The following is a 20,029-nucleotide window of genomic DNA, read 5'->3' on the forward strand; positions in this document are numbered from 1 at the left end:
TGCAATCCCTGTCAGAACCCCTGTCAGAAACTGGCAGGCCAATTCTAAAATTTACACGGAATTACAAAGGACCAGGAATAGCCAAAACAATCTTGGAAAAGAAGAATAAAGTAGGAGGATTCACATTTCCTAATTTCAAAACTTGCTACAAAGCAACAGTAATCAAGATAGTGTGGTTATTGGCATAAGAATAGATAGATCAATGAACTAGAATTGAAAGTACAGATATACCCATATATCTATGGTCAACTGATTTTTAACAAAGGTGTAAAGACCATTCAATAGAGAAAGCATAGTCTTTTCAACAGATGAAGCCAGGACAACTGGATATCCACATGCAAAAGAATGAAGTTAAACCCTTACCTTACACCACATACAAAAATTAACTCAAAATGGATCAAAGACCTAAAACTATAAAACTCTTAGAAGAAAACATAGGACTAAATCTTCATGATCTTCAGTTTGGCCAAGTATTCTTAAGTATGACCCCAAAAGCATGAACAAAAAAAGAAAAAAAATTATAAACTGGACTTAAAATTGAAAACATTTGTGCTCCTATGGACACTGTCAGTAAAGTGAAAAGACAACCCACAAAATGAGAGAAAACATTTTCAAATCATGTATCTGGTAAGGGACTTACATTATTAAGTATCCATGAACTCAGAACCACTATTTTCTCCTGATAAATTTAAATTTCATACATTGATCTTCTATATCTCTAATGATGCCTTTTTGCCTTAAAGTCTATTTTGTCTGATAGTAATATAACTATGCCAATTTTCTTTTGGTTCGTATTTTTCTGACATTTTTTCACTGTTTTACTCACAAGTTTTTAATCTGTTCTCATGTTTTAGACATTTCTCATGTAAGCAGCATTTGGCTATTCTTTTTTTTAATCCAACCTGATAGTATATGAATTTTAACTGGAGCATTCAGTCTATGTGTATTTACAGAGCTTACAACTATATTTGACTATTTCTATGATCTTGTTTTGTTTTTTGAAAACTTTGCCCTGCTTCCTAAGGATCTATTTTCATCTTCTTTGTTGCATTGTTTTGAATTAATTGAGGTTTTTTTTACTCATTCCATTTTCCCCCCTTCTACTGTGTAGAGGATAAGCATTTTATTTTTTTATTTTTTATTGGCGACTCAGCATTTTGAAATTATTACCTAACTCACTGAGTCTAGAGTTAATCAATATCTTAAGCTTCTCCTGAACAATGTAAAGGGCTTTGAAAGCTTTAATTCCATTTAAGTAACGTCCAGGCTCTCTGCTCCGTCTTTGGTTTAACCCCATGGAATAGACATTGTTTTGGACAGTCTGTGTGTTTGTTTAGATTGACCCATATTTTTTTATTATTTTCTCAATTCATCATTACTTCTTGTATCTGAGACTTTTCTCTAAGATCATTTTTCTTCTCAAGTTCTTCCTTCAGAAACTCCTATTTATAAATTCTTTCCGGATTAGTAAATAGGCAGACCTTTCATTGCACTTCTCTTTACTGTGCTTTGTAGACTGCCTTTTTTACAAATTGAAGGCTTGTGGCAACCCTGCTTTGAGCAAGTCTATTGGCGCCATTTTTCCAACAGCATTTGCTCTTTTCGTATCTCTGCATCGTATTTTGATAATCCTCACAATATTTTAAACTTTCTATTATTATATTTGCTGTGGTGATCTGTCATCAGTGATCTTTGATGTTACTACTACAACTCACTGAATGTTCAGATGACAGCAGTTCTAGCAATAAAGTATTTTTTAAGTAAGTTATGTTCATTTTTTTAAACAGAATGCTATTACACACTTAACAGACTACAGTATAGTGTAAACATAACTTTTATATGCACTGGGAAACCAAAACATTTGTGTGACTTGCCTTATTATGATATTCACTTTATTGCAGAGGTCTGGAACTGAACTTGCAACATCTCCAAGGTATGTCTGTAAATTAAAATGTCTTTATTTCCACCCTTCTTATTGTTTGCATTTTTGAGATGTAATTCACCCACTATAAAATTCACCCTTTGAAAGTGTACAATTCAGTGGTTCTAGTACACTTAGAAGGTTTTACAAACATTACTGCATCTAATTCCAGAAAATTTCATCAACCAAAAAAGAAACCTCATGTTCATTAACTGTCACTTCACATTCCCCTCCAGCCCCTGGCAACCACTAATCTATCTTCTGTCTCTATGGATTTTCCTATTCTGGATGTTTTATATAAGTGAAATCATACAATTTGTGACCTTTTGTGTCTGTCTTCTTTTGTTTAGCATCTTTTCCAGGTTCATCCATGTTGCTGCGTGGATCAAAACTTCATTCCTTTTGATGGCAAGTAATACTCTACTGTATGGATATACCACAGTTTGTTTATCCATTCATACGTTGGTGGACATTTGGGTTGTTTCCACTTTTTCACTGTTATAAATAATGCTGCTGTGAACATTTGTGTACAAGCTTTCACATGGACATATGTTTTCAATTCTCTTTAATACGTACATATGATCTACACTTATTAAGAGATAAATTATCTCTTAAGAAATTATTTCAGTCTTATTAGGGCCTAGGGTATACAGTCCCTAGTTGGTGTGACTTTTTAAAAAGTCCTTTAAAGTCATCATTTTTCTGTCTTTCATTGTTAATATTCATACTATCATAACTAATTGCCATTAGTGTAATTTCTTCTAATTATAGAAGTTGTAAAGATTTTTTTCTGTCTTGTACTTTTAAGATCTTCTTGTCTTTGATATTCTTCCATTTGATTATGGTGTATCTGTGCATGGACTTCTTTTCATTTACTCTGTTTGGGAGTCACTGGAATTCTTGAATCTGAAGATTCATTTTTTTTTAGTAATCATAGAAAATTCTCAGCTACTCGCTCTCTGAATATTACCTCTCTCCCATTATTCCTGTAATTGATTTCCAAAAATCTGATTACACATATATTATAAATTTTCATCCTATCCTCCAAGTCTCTTCTTCATATTTTCATTTTTCTTCCTGTGCTGCATTATGCATAATTTTTTCAGCTCTATCTTCCAGTTGACTAATTCCCTCTCCAGCTGTGTCTATTCTATTTAACAGTTCCACTGAGTTTTTGACTTCATGTGTGATATATTTAAATTCCTAGAACCTCTGTTTGGTTCTTTTTCAAATCTGCCTCGTCATGTTTATGATCCCTTCTTCTTCCTTGTCTTTCTTGTGCCATAGGAGCTCAAAGTATAAGTCCCCAAGGTGTACAGCAGTTTCAGCAATCTTTACTTCCCCGGACAGATTTTTCCAATTTGTTCATGGCCTCTTGTAATTCCCTTATTTTCTTATAGGCTCTTCCATTAACAGAAGAGAATTCCAAAAATATTCTTCCTAGCATCCCTAGATGTTTTGTAGCTGAAATATTTGTACACCTTTCATCATCATATAGATTTTAAATCCCTTTGTTCCTTTTCCAACATCCATGCTTTCAAAGACTAACGATTAAGCACCTGCTGTGGATTCAAGGGAGAACAAGACAGAGCCTGTCCCTGCTCTCAGGGCTGACTCTGAAGTGTATGGAGAAAACAGACACTTAACCAGGTGACTGCATCCCACAGTTAATCAGTGCTCTGATGGGGTAGGTATTAGTAAAAAAGGCCATGCAGAGATACATGGAGGCCAGGAACACTCTAATAATCACATTGATTCTCTTTAAGTAAATATTCAACATTTATTTAAGGGAGAAGAATACCTTACAAAGCAAAATTGAAGCTCTTTTTCTAAATTAGAAAGCATTAGGGAAGCTGTCTGTTATTATTCAAGCACATGTTGTTACTGGAACATAGGTCTTTTGGGGAGAAGATCCAGCCCCCATCCCAACCCCAAGCTATTTAGAAAATCCATTATCTCAACCACATACAGTGTCTCCTGGAGGGATATTCTGGTAAATTACATTCCCACTGATGTTTATTTGCTTCCCTAGCCATACCTTAATTCTCATGTTCTGAGTAACTACTTCTGCATAAAAAATCACTTTAAAACAGTGGCTTAAAAGCATAACTTTATGTTATGGGTTGCATTATGACCTCCCAAAAGATATGTTGAAGTGCTAACCTTTAGTACTTCTGAATGTTATCTTATTTGAGAAACAGGGTCACTGCAGATGTAATTAGTTAAGATGAGGTAATACTGAACTACAGGGGCCTCTCACCACATGTGAAAGTGTCCTTGATAAGAAGAGGGAAACTGGGACACAGAGACACAGGGAGACTATGTGATGATGAAGGCAGGGGTTGGAGTGATGTAGCTACAAGCCAAGGAAAGCTGAGCATTGCCTCCAACCACAAGAAGCTAGAAGAAAGGCAGGGAGTAGCTTCTCCCTCAGAGGCCCCAGAAGGAACAAGCCAACACCTTGATTTTGGACTCTAGTCTCCAGAACCCAGAGAATAAATTTCTGTTGCTTTACCCAGTTGGTGGTCATTTGTTACCTAGGCAGTCCTGGGAAACTCATATGTGATCATTTATTCTGTGCATGAATCTGAAGGTTGCTGGACTGCAGGCAGCTCTCACTCTGGGTCTATCATACAGTGCAGGCAGGTATTTGGTGGCTGGGACTGGGGTCATCTCAAAGGCTTCCTCACACACACATCTGACATCTGGGCAAACAGCTGACGCTGGATGACTTGGGGCCCATCCAGCATCTCTCACTCCATGTGGTCTCTGTACATGGCACCCTCTGCAGAGATGGACTTCTTACAGGGCAGCTAACAGCTCCCAGAGCAAGTTCCCAAGAGAGAATCTGGGAGGAGCCATCTAGCCTTTTCTAACAAGCCTCAGCAATTAGAGAACATTGCTTCCATTACATTCTGTTCAAGGAGACTCGCCCAGGTTCAGGGCAACGGGATGTAGACCCCATCTGCTGGTGAGAGGAGTATCTAGGGGTTCGTGGACACATGTTAAAACCACCACACTGTCTCAGTCAGGGGCACATCTGACCTGGGGGAGACAGCAGTGTCTGCCCCCCTGAACCCCAAAGCATAAGAAGTTAGCTAGGTGGGGAGGCCAAGAGCCAGGGAGAGGAGCCACCTCTCTCCTGCCCGGCCCTGAGCCTCCTGGCTGATGCTGAAGCACCACCCCTTCACCCTCACTCACAGTCTCCAAGCCTGGCGGAGCCCCAGCTCATGCATTCAGCTGAGGCTCCGCGCCAGGCCCTGGACATACAGACTTTGCCCAGAAAGCACCCAAGCCAAAGTCATCCCCAGGCTCCTCTCTGCCCGCCACCCACAGGTGCTTTGTGTTCCTGACAGAAATCCTTCTTTTCCTCCTTAGGCTGGGGCCGTTTCTGACCCTGCCTTCCCCACTAATCTGGGGCCAACAGGAGGCCCCTCAAGAGAGCTCCCCACACAGACATCAACCCCCGAGGTTTGGGGGCTCAGTCTCAGGGTCTGGATCTGTTACTCTCCCCCCGGTAACGCCAGCTGTGGCTCCCCAATTCCCTGCCTTTTGATGAGTCTTTAAAAATCTTCCCCATCCTACCCTCTTGGTAAGGAGACAAATGCATTTCTGGTATTGCTGTTAGTCAGGGAAGCCACTTTTCTATCCAGTTTTCTGATCACTTGGAAGTACCTAGTCTGGGACACAAACACACACACAAGTGCTGCTCCCCTTCCTCCGAGAGGGCTCTGATCTCCGGAAGAGGTGGAACAAAGGTTCACCTGAGGTCACATCACCCTCCCCTCCAGTCCTGCCTCCACCCTCAGAGCAGCAACCATAACATCAGACCAGTACGCGTGGGGCAGGAGTGCCTGCTGGCCGAGCATCTGCTCCAGGTCAGTGTGGAGCCATCTGTCCTTGCCCACCTCCCCGCGAGGGAGGGGTTCTAGTCTACTCCATCACGTGGTGAAGAGGCTGAATCTGGGGGAAGGGGAAATGAGCTAGTCTGTGCCTGAGCTGAGGTTCACTGTCAGCTTATCTCAACATTTATCTCTAAAACCTGGATCCTTCTCTTCTCCCTCCCTCTCACCCTCCTCCTTGACTTCTGCCTCTCTCTGCCTCTCCTTCCATCCCTGCCTGTCTGTCAACTTCTGTGTCTGAGCTCTTTCTCTCTTTCACTGTAACTGCCGCCCCAAGGGTCTAGGGCTGTCTAGAGACCAGAATCGTCTCCAAAATGGGTTCACCTTTCCTTCATCCTTGGTACCAGAATCTGGCCACATTCATTCAGAAAATTCCATGAAGGAAAGGACAGTGGTTACCTGCTGCCTCCTTCTCCCCACCCGACAAGGGACCTTTCCTGGGTCTCTAGGCTGAGACCTAGGGTGGGATGGATAAGGAGCGAATGACCAAAGACCAGAATGGCAAGGGACAGGGATTATTCCCAGTGGTCAGACTACACTAGGACACATGCAGTGGAGACAGGAATTAAATCCACATCAATAATCAAAATTCCTCCCAACCTGAAAGCTCCAGCCCCAAAGGGTGCTGCAACTTGCCAGCTGTGTGACTTTAGCCATATCACTTAACCTCTCTGAGCCAAAAATAATAGTCCCTACTTTAAGAGAGTGTTATTATGATTCAAGGAGATAAAGGCTGTTGATTTGTTTGGAATGCTTTGGGCTGCCAATAACAGAAAAGTCAAGCAGGACTTGCTTGAGCAATAAAGACAATTATTTCACACACTGAGATTCTAGAAGTAGCTTCCAGGTTTTGGCAATGATTCAGAAATGCCACTGAAAACCAGTTTCTATATTTCCGCTTCATCATCCTTAGCTTGTTTACATCTCATGCTGTTTCCTCATGATTGAAAGATAGCTGCTGCAGCTCCAGATATCACATACCATATCCAAAAAGGAAAGGAAATATTAATAGTAAGCATCCCTTCAGGTGATGGATTCAGGTGATCCAAGGATCCCACCTTGAGAGATTCTGCCCTGCAGCATGATCACCCAATATGAAACTCATTCTCATCTCAGACACTTCAGTGTTTTGGAAAAGCCTTCAGAGAAAAGTCCCCAGAGCTAGGAGTCATGCACACGTGGGGCTGGGTAGGGGAGGGGAAGGCTTCCTGGCACCTCAGATCTTACCACACACCTTCAGAGCCAGAAGGGACCTGAGAGAGGCTCTCCCTGCCCCAGCCCCACAGGGTGGAGAAGTGATTTCCTCACCAACACACAGCAGAGCCAGAGCCAGGGATTCCTGGCTCTGAGCCTCTTAGTGCCCTGGAAGGAGGGCTCAGACCAGGAAACGCAGCGATCTCAGGAGGGCTCCCCAGAAGCAGAGCCTGAATCTGGGATACCAATTCAGAGGATTTCCAGGGGGAGGCTCTGAGAAGAGGAGTGAGGGAAACAGGAAAGGGCAGGGGTAAAAGCCAAGCCAGAAAGTGGTCTCAGCTGGGGTCGAGCCACAGCGTGGTCCCACCGAGGGTTCTAGAGCCCAAATAGCACCACAGAGTTCGTCCTACCTTGAGGCTTGAGGTGGCCTTTTGCAATACATCAGCCAGTCATGGGCTGCCATCTGCCCAGGTGGTGCGGTGCGGGGCAACTTCCTGGGGGACAGCTCTCGCCTGGCTGAGGGCTCGTCTGCAGTGAAGGGGCAGCTGGAAGCCATTAGAAGCAACCCTCCTGCAGCTGGGGGACCGGGAAACCAGAAGGTTAGAAGGGAAACGAGGAAGTCTCCCTCCCAGAGCCCCGAGCCATCCTTGGCATTCCCAGCCGCAGAACACAGTGCACCAGAGCCCATCCCTTCCACAACCTCAGTTTCCCTGTTCATAAAATGGGTATGCAGGACTAAGGGGTCACTGGGTTCCTTTCCAGCTCTGCACGTCCAAGCTTCTGTGATTCCACTTCCATCTCACCCTAGGCAGACTCCTGCCCCCAGACTCCCCACTCACCCAAGTAGTTGAAGAATCACTGAGATCAAAGTAGGGTCTCCACTCAATCAGGCCTGAACCCCACGAGGCAGGTAAAGGCAACAGTTTCTTGGCATGTGTACATCTCCAGCCTGCAAAGCGGGCCTAGGGAGTCAGTATTTCTTTAAATGCAAGTACCAAGACCACACTGGGGTGTCAGTAAATTCATTATCCCATTACGCAGACCTGAATTATTCAGCGCTCTTGAGGCTGCCTCAGGAACTTGCCCGAGCACAGTCGATGCCGGCATTAAAGGGATGGATGGAGTCAGGCCTGGGGCATGGTTGGTGCCGGGGTGATGGATCTGGGCCCAGAGAGGCTGCCAGGGCTTGCAGGCACAAGGCTGCCGGCTGGCAGGACCTGGGCCCTGGGAAGGCGGTTATGCACATATCCACAGTCCTCCTCACCCCCCAGGAAACTGGCAGAATTTGTCTTTGAAGCCCCACCTGCTCCAAAGGGTCCAGGGACAGAGGATCCAGACTCCCCTTCTTCCTGGCTGTGTGACTTCCAGCAGGTCATTCACTTCTCTGAGCTTCAGTTTCTTTATCTGCAAAACACAGTGATGATACTAAATGTTTCCATTATCCATTTTTCCTTTTAAGTTTAACGACAGAACTGATTTTTCATTGAGCATACAACCCTCTAGAGTAAATACTATTTCTAGGCTGAAATGTGGCCATGTGACCAAGTGCTGATCAAAGGAATACAAGTAGAGAGAGTATCCTGTGAAACTTTCAGGAAGGGTCCTTAAAGGAAGGAGGTGAGTTCTATTTTGTTCCTTCCTTTTTCCTGAAAACTTGGTTGAAGGTATGATAGCTGGTGCTCAAGCAGTCATTTTGTTCAATGAGGAGACACCACATGATGAGGATGGCAACACAGCAGGGGAGAAGCCTGAGTCTCTGTTAACCCTGGAGCCTCCTTACCATCTCCAAGTTACCCCTATAAAAAATAGAAATCAACTTCTCTTGATTAAGTCACCGTTCTTTTGGGTTTTTCTGTCTCCCACAACCAAACCCAACCCTACTTTTCTGGACAAGTCCAAGGCTAAAATGAGACATTACAGGAAAAGTAGACACCTCAGTAGGTATTTCCTCTAGGATACTTCAGGGGTTAAGAACTCTAAGCTCTGAAATCAGAGAACCTGGATTCAAATCCCAACTCTACCACTTACAAGCTGTGCAAATTTGGGAAAGTTGCTTAACTTCTCTGTGCTTCAGCTTTCTCATCTGTAAGATGGGGGTAAAAATGATACCTTGCCCCTCACAGGGTTTATGTGAGGACTGAGTGAATATGAAGTTAGAAGGAGTGACTGGCACATTGTAATTGCTGTATAAGTACCAGCAGTTAGCATCTCATTTCTATGTGTCTAGGGGGATTCCCTATGTAACTCAGGGGCCTGGGCTCCCATAACATCTCCCAAAGCTTCATCTCAGTCTGGATTTTCCCCTTGAGGTGGCTGTGCTCTCAAGGCTTTCTAAGCTTTAGCCATGACATGAACAGTTTTGCCTCAGGGGAGAGGACCCCAATCTGAGCCAGTAGGGGTTGGTGGCAGGGCATGGGCTCCTGCCTCTTTGGAATCCAAATGAAGTTCTTACTCAGGAAGAGAGAATGAGAAACAAAAGCCCATGACTGGCTGTGTCACGTATCTCTCCTCTCTGGGCCTCTGGGTAATGGATTAAATCAGAGGTTACACCTCATGTGCCAGCAGCACAAAGACCAATATGGAATATTAGGGTACCTCTTCGGGAGGAGGGAGCAGGGAGTGGTGGGGACTGGGCAAGGGCACACGACACGTGGGGGATAGGGGTAGGCACCACCCAGCACCAGTCAACCTGCCATGCAGCGAAATGGGCCCAGTGTTGTCAAATCTTCTGTTCTTTCTAAAGAAATGGAAACCAAATCTGAATTCTTTGTGAAATTTTCTGATTGTTTAGTGTTGGCTCCATTCAAATAAGCAAAATACTGATCAAGGCCAACAAAATACGTCCCCAGGCCAGCCAGAAGTGAACAAGCACGAGGGCTCTCCCAGGCAATGCAGCTGGAACCCTTGTGTCCCAGGCTGTGTCCTCCAAAGAGTCCCACACATAGTGTGTGGAGGAAAGAAAAGGGCCCCAGGGACTCGTCCTTCAAGGGAGGCAGGTGCTCCGGGCTGGAGCCAAGGAAGGTGAGCCTGACCACTCGGCCCCCTCCCTGCCTGAGTTCAGCGAGGGAGAGCAGAGGCAGGAACTGCCCTGCGACCTCAGGTGACACTCTGACTTCCACAGCTCCAGGTTCCTTCTCTGAGAAACAGACTGGGGATCTGCAGGTCAGGTACAAGTCAGTGACCCTGGTCCACCAGCCCCTGCTGAGGCCCTGCCCTGTGGAGGGGGCTCTGCACCCATGGCTCTGGGGACACCAGAGGCCCTTGGTGTGTAGACTGGAGTGCTGACCCTGACTCTTTTCTCCCGGACCAGTGATATGGCTACACGTCCACATCCTTTGCCATGTGACCACACCCTTTGCCGTGTGACCTCACAGAGCCACCCTGTGGAGGGGCTGGAGTACACACATTTGCCCCCACACAGAGTTTGGCCAAGTGACTCGTTGGGGCCGCTGGAACACCAGCAGACCTGACTGAGGCAGAGGCTTTAAAAGCACGTGTGTGATTGGCCTCTTGCACCCATGCTGGCCCCTGGGAAAGAGCATCTCCAGGTGGCTGCTGGTCTCAGAATGATCTGGACCCACGACCTGAAGCAGAAGCACCCCAGCTGACCCAAGAGCAAGAAAAGTAAGTGGTTATTTTGGAAGCCACTAAGACTCGGGGCTGTTACATGTCATGGTTGCAGCAGAAGCCTGACTGCTAGGCTGGGAGGTTGTGGGCACCTCCAACCCCATCTGTTCATCCACGGTCCCAGAAGCCCTTGCACCCCTGGCCCTGATGCAAACAGAGAGACTCCCCCTGGAGTGGGGAGACTCCAGGCTTTGGGCCATACAGAGCTGGAGCCAATCCCCACATGCCCCTGGCTGTGAGAGCCCAGATGAGTCACACCCCTGTCTGTCAAGTGTGGGTGATCATGCCTACTCACTGGGGACTGGGGAGCCTGATGAGACACCACAAGTCTGCAAGCAGGGTTGGCGTGGGGTGCCTGCTACTGGTATTTGGACTTGTTGGGTGGGGGAGGTGTGGAGCATCTCCTGTGAGAAAACTTACCCCTCAGAAAAATAAGGCCTTACCTTTGGAACGCATGATTTCGAGTTCAGTGTGGAATCTGTCACTCTAGCCTGAAAAAAAAGCAAACAGGGTTATCTCAGCACCAACTCTCAACCACCGCATGGGCTCAGGGCACACTGCTGGGGTGCCTGCATCCCTTAGGAATGCTTTGAGCATCAAGTAACAGAAGGCACAGCTAATCACTGCTTAAACACAAAGGGCTCCATTTTCTCACATAACAAGGAAGCCGGAGGGAAACAGTTGCTGCTAATGATTCAATGCCTAGATAATGTCTTCAAGGACCACTCACCATCCTCACTGTTTGGTTTTTCAGTCCTCAACTTTGTTGCCTCATGGCCACAAGATGGCTGCTACAGTTTGAAGCATTTCATCTTTACACACCCTACTCAAGATAAGAAAAGGCTCTACCAGAAGAGGAGTTTTCTTATTATCAGGAAAGAAAACATCCTGAAAAGGACCCCCATTTTCCCTGGCAAGATATCCCTAGATATCCTGAAAAAGGGACTAGGAGGGTTATGACAGCCTGAGACTGTCCATCCCCGAGCTGGGCACATTGTTGCTTGAACAATATCGGGTCCCTGCTGGCAAGACAGAAGGAGGGGGTTGGCACTATGGTAGGTGGTAACACTGCCTGCTGGAGCTGGGAGGATCAGTCCCACAGAGGAGCAGTACCAGGCAGGACTCCTCTACTGCAAACAAATAAAAGCTGCTTTATGGCAAACAGCAGGTTTCACTTTGCTACAAATAATAGAATCTACTTTGTTGCAAATAGCCAATTCCACTCTGTTGCAAACAGCAGGCTCTGGAAGGGCCAGAGAATCAGGCTTGGATGTTCCACTACCAGGAACTGAACAGCTGGAGGCTCTCAAAGCTCACACCATGGGACGGTTCTAGTTCAAACACTCAATCACACCATGGGACTGTTCCAGTTCAAACACCTCTGGGCAGAGGCTCCAGCAGGGACAAGAACTTCACCTCCAACCCACTTCTTGTCACAGCATCACCCTCCTTCACCAACCACTGACTTCCATGGCACGTCTGCATCTGAGTCTTGTATAGCACGTCAGACGGTAGACGCCAGGTCCCATGCCTACAGGGGAGTCAGGGAAATGTGTTTGTTTTCTTTTGGGGAAGGAAGGACTCACAACGTAAGCCAATGTCCCAGGATGGAGACAGAAGGGTTGCAGGAGGACTTTCTTTGCCATTTCTCTAAAGGACCCCATGAAGTCTTGACCATCTGATGGCTCCCGAGGGTCAGCTGAGGTGTCGGGCAGAAGCGATGATGCCCAGGAGTGGCTGTGATAATGGCACCCTGGCCATCCCATCAAGAAGACAGGAACAGGTGATACCACGAAACACACCTGTCATCCCCTGGGGACTCCCAGAGACACCTGAATGCCCAGACCTGCATTAAACTGGAGAAATCAGATCACAGGTAAATTGCTGGCACATGGTGGAGGCCTCTAACAAGATCTCAGTGAAATTTCAGGGGCTACAGGAGCTCCGGACTTGGGCCCAGGGGTGAATGACAAACTTTTATGTGAAGCTGAGACAAGGACAGGTTCACTTCCTGGCTCTGCCACTTCTATGTCACCTGACATCTGGGAACCTCAGTTTACACATTTGGAAAATGGGAACAATGTTAGCTACTCAGAGTGGCTGTGAGAAATATGACCACTGCCCATGCAGTTTACGCAGCAGCAGGGAATCCTCTGTATTCAGATGCCTAAAACCATAGTTCTCAAGGAGCAGGGACCGGAACCGGGCAGGGGTATTTTAATCCTCACAACCATTCTGAGAGGTTGGAGGTTGTGGCAGAATTTCACCACCCTCTTGCGATCTCCTTCCCCAATGACAGTTACTCCCATGGCCCTCATCTTAGATGGCAAGGGGGGCTTTGCAGATGGCGCCAAGGTCACTAACCAGCTTCGCATGGGAAGAGTATCCTGGATTAGCTGGGTGGGTCCCTGGAATCCTTAACAGCGACAAGGAAGGCGGGGTGAGCCGAAGCACCAGAAGTATTCAGGAGTCTTTGCGGGCCTTGCAGACGGCTGGCGCAGCTTCCTGAGATGGAACTAAATCTGGCAATAGCTGGAGAGCTCAGAAGAGAACGTGGAGCCCTGGTGGGGCGGTATCCCCAGATGCCACCTGGATCCTTCAGCCAGGCCTGGCTGGGCCCCTGACCTGTGGAACGGCAAGATCATAAACCGTGTTGCTTTCAGCCACTCAGTAAGTAGTGGTTTGTTACACCACAGAAAACACTTAAGATCATCCCTGTTTTTCTAATCGAGAAACTGAGTTCACATGGCCACCAAGTGAGTGGTAGACCAGTGTTTGACCCCAAGTCCCTCTGACTCCAGAGCCCACGCAGCCTGTCCAGGTGTGGAAACTGAGGCACGAGAGGCTAGGCATGCACGCCAGCTCCTCGCATCGTGGCACAGAGGAGGCGGGAGCAGGCAGCGGGCCCTCCCCCCTCCCCAGCTCACCCGAGGGGCCCCAAAAGCCACTGACTTGTGGTCTACCTGTCAGCCCACTCAGCCCGACACGGCCCTCAGAGCCTTCAGAGTCATGGCACCGCCCCCCAAAGTCTTGGGTGGAAAGTTCAGCAGACCTCACCCAGATGTGGTCAGGCTCCAGGCTGGCAGCTCCTCTGTGGAGAGAGGAGGCAAGCCCCGGGCAGAGGCCCATAGGCACCTCTGGGAGCCCACAGCTGCCGAGAAGAGCCCACTGAGGGCAGGAAGGGGACTGAAGGGCCACAAGAGAGGAGGAGGATTCCTGGCGCAGGGCCGCTGGGAGGCTGTAGGGGCGATCAGGAGGCCACTGAGGCCTTTCTGGCCTTGACAGACTCCACTTCCATGTCCTAACTTCTCTGAGCCACACTCCAGATTGGAGGAAACAGTTATCCCATGGGCAAGATCAGATGTAAAGATCAAAGGTGTATTCAGTCTGCCAGACGTGGAGCTTTAAAAAGAAAAAGTTTAACCCAAATGTTTTAAATTGTGAGGTTTCACATTAAAAGCCAGATTTCCAACCTCTCTTGAAAAAATCTGCTCTGGCCACAATGCGCCCTTCGTCCCACTGGGCAGCCAGGGCCAGAGCTGAGTGGCCACCACACTTTCTGATGTGGCGTGATTTCTGGAGCGCCACAGTCCCCACTGCCCTCTACCGCCCTCCCCTCACCTGCCTGCCTGGCCCCTGAAGATACTTGAGTTCCAATCCTTTAGGCGGAACCTGACTCCATGACCTTACTCTTCTGCCCCTGCCCCACCCAGTCCTGGGGGGCCCTGGGGGAAGGGGCCCAGCCTGTGTGATGTTAGCAGCACTGGAGAAGCAGCAGTTGGGGGCATTAGTATAGCAACTCAGGGGCCTCTTCCAGGCTCATTTTTGTGAACAGCTGTTTCCAGTGACCCAGTCTGGCTAAGAATTCTTCAGGGGGCAAACCCCCTGACTTCCTGATGGGGACCTAACAGCATGTACAGCCCCCAAAAGGGCAACTGAGAGAGGAAGAAATGATTCTCCCCATCCCCCACTGCTGGGGGAAGCTGCCCACATCCACGTGGCCCTCTGGGGAGGCCGAGCTCCCACTGTCACCACTGGGGCAACCTCCAAAGAGAAGAATAAAAACCTACTTTGTCTTCAGCCACCTGGCCTTCTAGGAAAGGCCCTGTAACAGATACACAGGCGACACTCTGCTCCCTTCATTGCGAGCTGAGACACTGGCGCTGTAATGGAAGAGACAAGAAATGAGCAGTGAACGGGGGAGGGAGGTGGAAAAATTAAATTTTGCGTGATCAGCAAGGTTTCAAACAATCGCTCGCCAACTGAAGTGGGTGCCACGTCTATAAGTCATTCTGTTTTATAGACCATTAGGATCTCCAGAGAGAACCTGCATGGAGACCACTGCTTTTTGTTGAAATTAAAATGTCAGAGAAAAAGAAATAGAACAAAACAGGGAATCTGCAATTAATTACCAGGCCATAAAAATTCAATAATCAGGAGGCAGAGCAGCCGCGGGCCCAGAGGTATCAGAGCCAGTGTAACAAGAATGGAATACATTAATCTTTTCAAATTAGTTTTTTAATCTGACGGGGATATATGGTGACATGCCTCCCCTCCTCGCCTGCCCCCCACCTCCATGGGCTCCGGCCTAAAGCCAGGCTGGGGGAGGGAGGATCTGGTGTGAGCTCCCGGCCTGCCCAAACCCAGACCCCCAGACAGGAGAGCGCGCAGGTCTGCAGCCCCAGCTGAGCCCAGGGCCCCAGCAGAGGTGCCTGGAAAGCGCTTCTTGGGAGTTTGGGCCCTGCCAGGTCTGAAGAGCTCGTAGGTGTATCCTCCCTCCGGCTAGTGGGTCAGAGGGTTTACAGAAGCAAAAGCAGGGCCTGAGGAGTAAGCACGGAGGCTGGTCTCTCTGAGATTTGGTTTCCTCCTCTGGGAAACAAGATAATCTCGCAGCCTCACAGGGAGGCTGGCTGTACAGCTCCTGGTGCTCAATAAAATGCCCCTTCCTGGTACTAGGTTCCCCACTCAGCCGGGCAGCTCAGGCAACGAGGAGCCCCAGGCACCACCAGCAGGCTATTCAGAGAGCGTTTTAAATGCACATGCTGTGTGCTCAGCTCTGGGGGAGGAAATAAGAGCGGCCTCAGTCCTTCCCCTGGGGAATGAGACCCATCCACAGGTCAAAGAAACATTTACAGAGCCAAGCAGGGTGCAGAGACAAAAGGTTAGGGGAAGGCGCTTCTCTTCCAAGCAGGCCGTTTGGCCGGAGACAGGGAGCTGGGAGGACCCACCCAGCCCCCACACAGCAGGCTCCTCCCCCCGAACCCCTCCTGGGGACGGCGGGCTGATTGGTCAAAGGACCAGCCCCACCCCTGTGTCTGAGAGGAGGCCTCGCCCTCCGCTCCTGCTTGGCCTCCCCCAGGGTCCAGGGCTCCCGAGCCCCACCTCTGGTTTTGTGCATTCACTCCTTCAGCTTGATGTCCTTGGTGGCCTCTCCTCATTCTCTCTGTGTCTCTCGGGGCCCCTTTCATTTCTATCACTTCGTACCGGTTACTATCCTGTTAAACCCAAGGGAGGTCTCAGCAAAAATGGCAGCGATGAGGAAGAAGCATAGCTAGGAGGGCATCAAGTTTTCCCTCTCTGACTCAAGGCCCTAGACCTCTGGCGCCGGAAGGGAGAACCCAGACCCCAGATACAGGGTTTCCTCCCTAAATGTAGGCGCAGTTCCGAACGCGGCCACCAGATGACGCCAGACCCACCGGGAGGTGTTTGCAGTAAGGCAGTCAGGCCGCCAGATGGTGCTCGAAGCCGCGGGTCCGCGGGCACTGCCCAGGCAAGGCGGAACCGCAAGGGCCCGCGGGTCTCAGGGCGGTCCCAGCAGCCCCAACGCAAGTGACCTGGAAGCCGCCGCTTCCTTCCAGCACCATGACCCAGCCCTTGCCCCGGCTTTCTGTGCCCTCCGCGCTAGCCCTGGGCTCGGTCGCACTCGGCGCCGCCTTCGCTAGCGGTCTGCTCCTAGGTGAGTAGGGCCGGGCCTTTAGCACCCTCTCCAGAGCCCCCGCGGACGGGCGGTAGGGCGCGGGAGAAGAGCCCGCGAATGCTGCGGCTGAAGCTCACCTCTGGCGCCCAGGAGCCCCAAGCCCTGACCCAGCACCCCCTCTGCCCGGCAGGGAGACGGTTCTCTCCATGGCGGCCCCGGCGAGAGAAGCGCCTGCTGCCCCCTGAGGACAGCCCCCTTTGGCAGTATCTACTGAGCCGCTCCATGCGGGAGCACCCAGCGCTGCGGAGCCTACGGCTGGTTAGCAGGGCCCCGTAGCAGGACCGGGGCAGGAACAGGCGCCCACCTCGGGCCCAGCGGGGCCCACGTGGCTGTGACCTTGGGCTGGGCGGTGGCCCTCTCAGGGCTTTCCGGGCTCGGCTCGTCGGGCGCTGAGGGCGTTCTTTAAGGGCCCGCCCCCTGGGACACGCCCACAGCCACGGCCCTGGGTGGGGCTCTGAACCTGGGGCGGAGCTGGGTGATTGGCAGGGCTAGTGCGAACCTTTCCTTCCACGCGCAGCTGACCCTGGAGCAGCCGCAGGGGGATTCCATGATGACCTGTGAGCAGGCCCAGCTCCTGGCCAACCTGGCTCGCCTCATCAAGGCTAAGAAAGCGCTGGACCTGGGTAGGGCGCACGGCCGGGGTCATTGGGGGCCGGAGTCACTGGGCCGTCCCCCTACTCTGGCCTGAGCCTGACCGTGTCCCTGTCCCCAGGCACTTTCACAGGCTACTCAGCCCTAGCGTTGGCCCTGGCGCTGCCCCCGGCCGGGCGCGTAGTGACCTGCGAGGTGGACGCGGGGCCCCCAGAGCTGGGGCGGCCCCTGTGGAGGCAGGTGAGTGTCCCACGGACCTGAGGCCCTCGTCAGGCCCCTGGAGCCCAGCCACTCCCAGCTCCAGGAGAAGGGACATGCTGGCTCTGACCCACGCCTTCCGCAGGCTGAGGAGGAGCACAAGATCGACCTTCGATTGAAGCCCGCCCTGGAGACCCTGGGTGAGCAACGGAGCGGAAAGGGCCTTGATGCCATTTCCCTAATGGGACCACCGGGCACGAGCTAGTGACCCCGTCCACCAGGCGAGCTTGGGCAATGACAGCCCCTCGCCGCCCGGCCTCACGGTACGCGGCCACATGCAGGGTGGCAGGGCCGGCGCCCTCGAGGTCCGAGTCCCTGCATAGTCACAGCGCCTGGGCCGGCCTGGGCGGGGGCTTCCGGCGCTGGGGCCTGCGGACTCAGCCGTATCTGCCCCTCCCTCCCCCGCAAGACGAGCTCCTGGCCGCGGGCGAGGCTGGCACCTTCGACGTGGCCGTGGTGGACGCGGACAAGGAGAACTGCACCGCCTACTATGAGCGGTGCCTGCAGCTGCTGCGACCCGGAGGCGTCCTCGCTGTGCTCAGTGTAAGGGACAGCCCGGGCCAGAAGACCCTCCGGGACTGGGTCACTCTTTTCCTTAGGCTTCTCCCTATGCCCTGCCCCCATACCCTGGAGCCCCGCCTAGTAAACCATGTAAGCTTCTTCCCCGAGCTGAGTCCCAGGCTTTCCGCTGCCCGGGTCCTGGGTCCCCAGCTCTCGCCCGCCACCTGCTCAGGCAGCTCTCCAGGCCCCGCCCCCATGATGCCCGCTCCACCCCCGCAGGTTCTGTGGCGTGGAGAGGTGCTGCAGCCTCAACCGCAGGACAAGGAGGCCCAGTGTGTGCGAAACCTGAACGAGCGCATCCTGCGCGACGCCAGGGTCCACATCAGCCTCCTGCCCCTGGGCGACGGCCTCACCTTAGCCTTCAAGATCTAGGACTGGCCTCTGGCAAGTGGCCTCAAGGGAGGGGCCCTGGGAACACCAGCCGTTGACCTCGAGTTTTAAATCTGACAATAAAGTGGGGCCTGGGACACGATCTTCTGAGCCTCCATATGTGCTGAAGCTGGGTAGAGAGGGAAGGCCCCACACTAGCCACAACTTGAGCAAAAGGCCTTGAGGCCACAGATGTTCATCCCCTCCCTAACACATTCCTTAGGACTGCCTGGCACCAGGGCTGTGGCCTGACCACAGGAGCTTCCAGCTGACTGGAGGCAGGATATAGTCTTAATTGACCTGGCCACATCCAACTGGTCAGAACCACCCCCCCCCCCCACCAGCTCCTAGGAGTTGCCTCCACTCTACAGGATCTGAGGGCTGGAGGCTTGGTAGAGGCCCCTTGGTCTCCTACAGCTCTTCCTAGGAGGGAAAAGTGAATGAAGTTCCTGTTCAGTGCAGCTGGGACTAGTGGAGAGACCAGTCTGGGATCTAACGGCAAGAAAGGAGCCTTACACCAGGAACTTTAGTAGGTTACACCAGCTCTGCTGGCCATTCGCCCATGTCCTCACAAAACTGTCGGCTTGGCCTCATCTCTGCAGTGGAGGCCCTGGTCAGTGGAAATCACCCCTGAGAACCAAGCCACTTGACTTAGACCTGAGGACCTCAAGGTTGACGGAAGTATATACCCTGTCCTCCCCCTGAATTCCTGGAGGAAGGTGAGACACTGAGTGGGATCTCTGGCCAGAGGTGTGAAGACAGACAGGTAGGAGGCAATGTTTAACAAGTGCCCCAGAGGAAGATGAAGAGAAAGTTAGGCTCTCCAACACCAACATCTATGGGCAGAAGTGGAGAGGGAGCCAGGTTCATCACTCTGGTTACCTCCCTGATAAGTAGGAGGATAGTATCTCCACACCACAAATTAAGAGCAGGCGATATTACAAGTTCTTCCACTAACACTGCCTCAGGCAGAAATGGCATCAGCCTAGAATACAATTAGTTTGTAACCACCTAGTTAGGCCTGGGTGATGGAAATGAACCTGGAGGCTGTTAGAAGCAAGGCCATAGAAGCCCATGAGCCCACAGAAGGCAAGCTGTATAATCCTACAGCTCCTGGGATATACCCTGCATTTTAGACAACACTCAGGGACCTGGCTGTAAACCTATCCTCTCTTCCACTCATAATAGCATATTTGGCTGCACATGGGTGACTAGGTCCATTTTATTCAAAAGTATCCCAAAAGCACAAGGTGCTTTCACACCTAGTTTACACAGACATCTTGTTCTGCTTTTCTTACCTACCAAGTCCTAGCTCACTCAAATTGGTTCAAATTCCAACTTTCTGCTGTTAAGTCATGTCTTATTCACATGGGCCATTCAAACCAGTCCCTTAAGACAAATAGATCAGAAGGGGCCTTTGTGGCCCCCATTCCACCTGTGTGGAAAGCTTGTTTGGGTTTCTAATCTTAGATTCTTCTCGACAGGAAAATTTTCAGCATGTATCATTTTTTGGGTAATGAGTACATTTTATCTGTTCTCTCTCAGACTTAAAATTACTTCAGATGTAACATTATGAATTTGTTGAACAAAACCTTCTCTAACCTTTGATTGTATCCTTCTATCTCTTCC

General features: G+C 50.2%; 1 protein-coding gene and 1 long non-coding RNA gene across 5 annotated transcripts in view; one reads left to right on the top strand and one right to left on the bottom strand.

The window, feature by feature from the left end:
* LOC105092438 (uncharacterized) overlaps positions 1-17,016 on the bottom strand; it is a 138,312-nt gene extending 121,296 nt beyond the window's left edge. The window contains exons 1-9 of one of the 4 annotated variants that reach the window (XR_010381918.1): positions 16,699-16,826; positions 16,027-16,139; positions 14,715-14,807; positions 13,009-13,269; positions 12,231-12,500; positions 11,088-11,135; positions 8,321-8,421; positions 7,857-7,966; positions 7,428-7,593 (exon numbers count right to left, since the gene is read on the bottom strand). This is a non-coding gene — a long non-coding RNA (uncharacterized LOC105092438). Of the gene's footprint in view, positions 1-7,427; positions 7,594-7,856; positions 7,967-8,320; positions 8,422-11,087; positions 11,136-12,230; positions 12,501-13,008; positions 13,270-14,714; positions 14,808-16,026; positions 16,140-16,698; positions 16,827-16,925 lie in introns of those variants that run through there. The other 3 variants (XR_010381916.1, XR_010381915.1, XR_010381917.1) reach the window with 3 other exon arrangements.
* Positions 16,381-18,503, top strand: COMTD1 (catechol-O-methyltransferase domain containing 1). Its single transcript, XM_010984118.3, has 7 exons — positions 16,381-16,600; positions 16,752-16,879; positions 17,139-17,244; positions 17,334-17,452; positions 17,556-17,610; positions 17,880-18,013; positions 18,251-18,503. The coding sequence occupies exons 1-7, from the start codon at positions 16,507-16,509 to the stop codon at positions 18,401-18,403; spliced, it is 789 nt and encodes a 262-aa protein (XP_010982420.2). The 5' UTR covers positions 16,381-16,506; the 3' UTR covers positions 18,404-18,503.
* The last annotated feature ends 1,526 nt before the right edge of the window (positions 18,504-20,029 follow it).

Source organism: Camelus dromedarius, chromosome 8 (genome assembly GCF_036321535.1).
Source record: "Camelus dromedarius isolate mCamDro1 chromosome 8, mCamDro1.pat, whole genome shotgun sequence".
NCBI classification, from domain to species: domain Eukaryota; kingdom Metazoa; phylum Chordata; class Mammalia; order Artiodactyla; family Camelidae; genus Camelus; species Camelus dromedarius.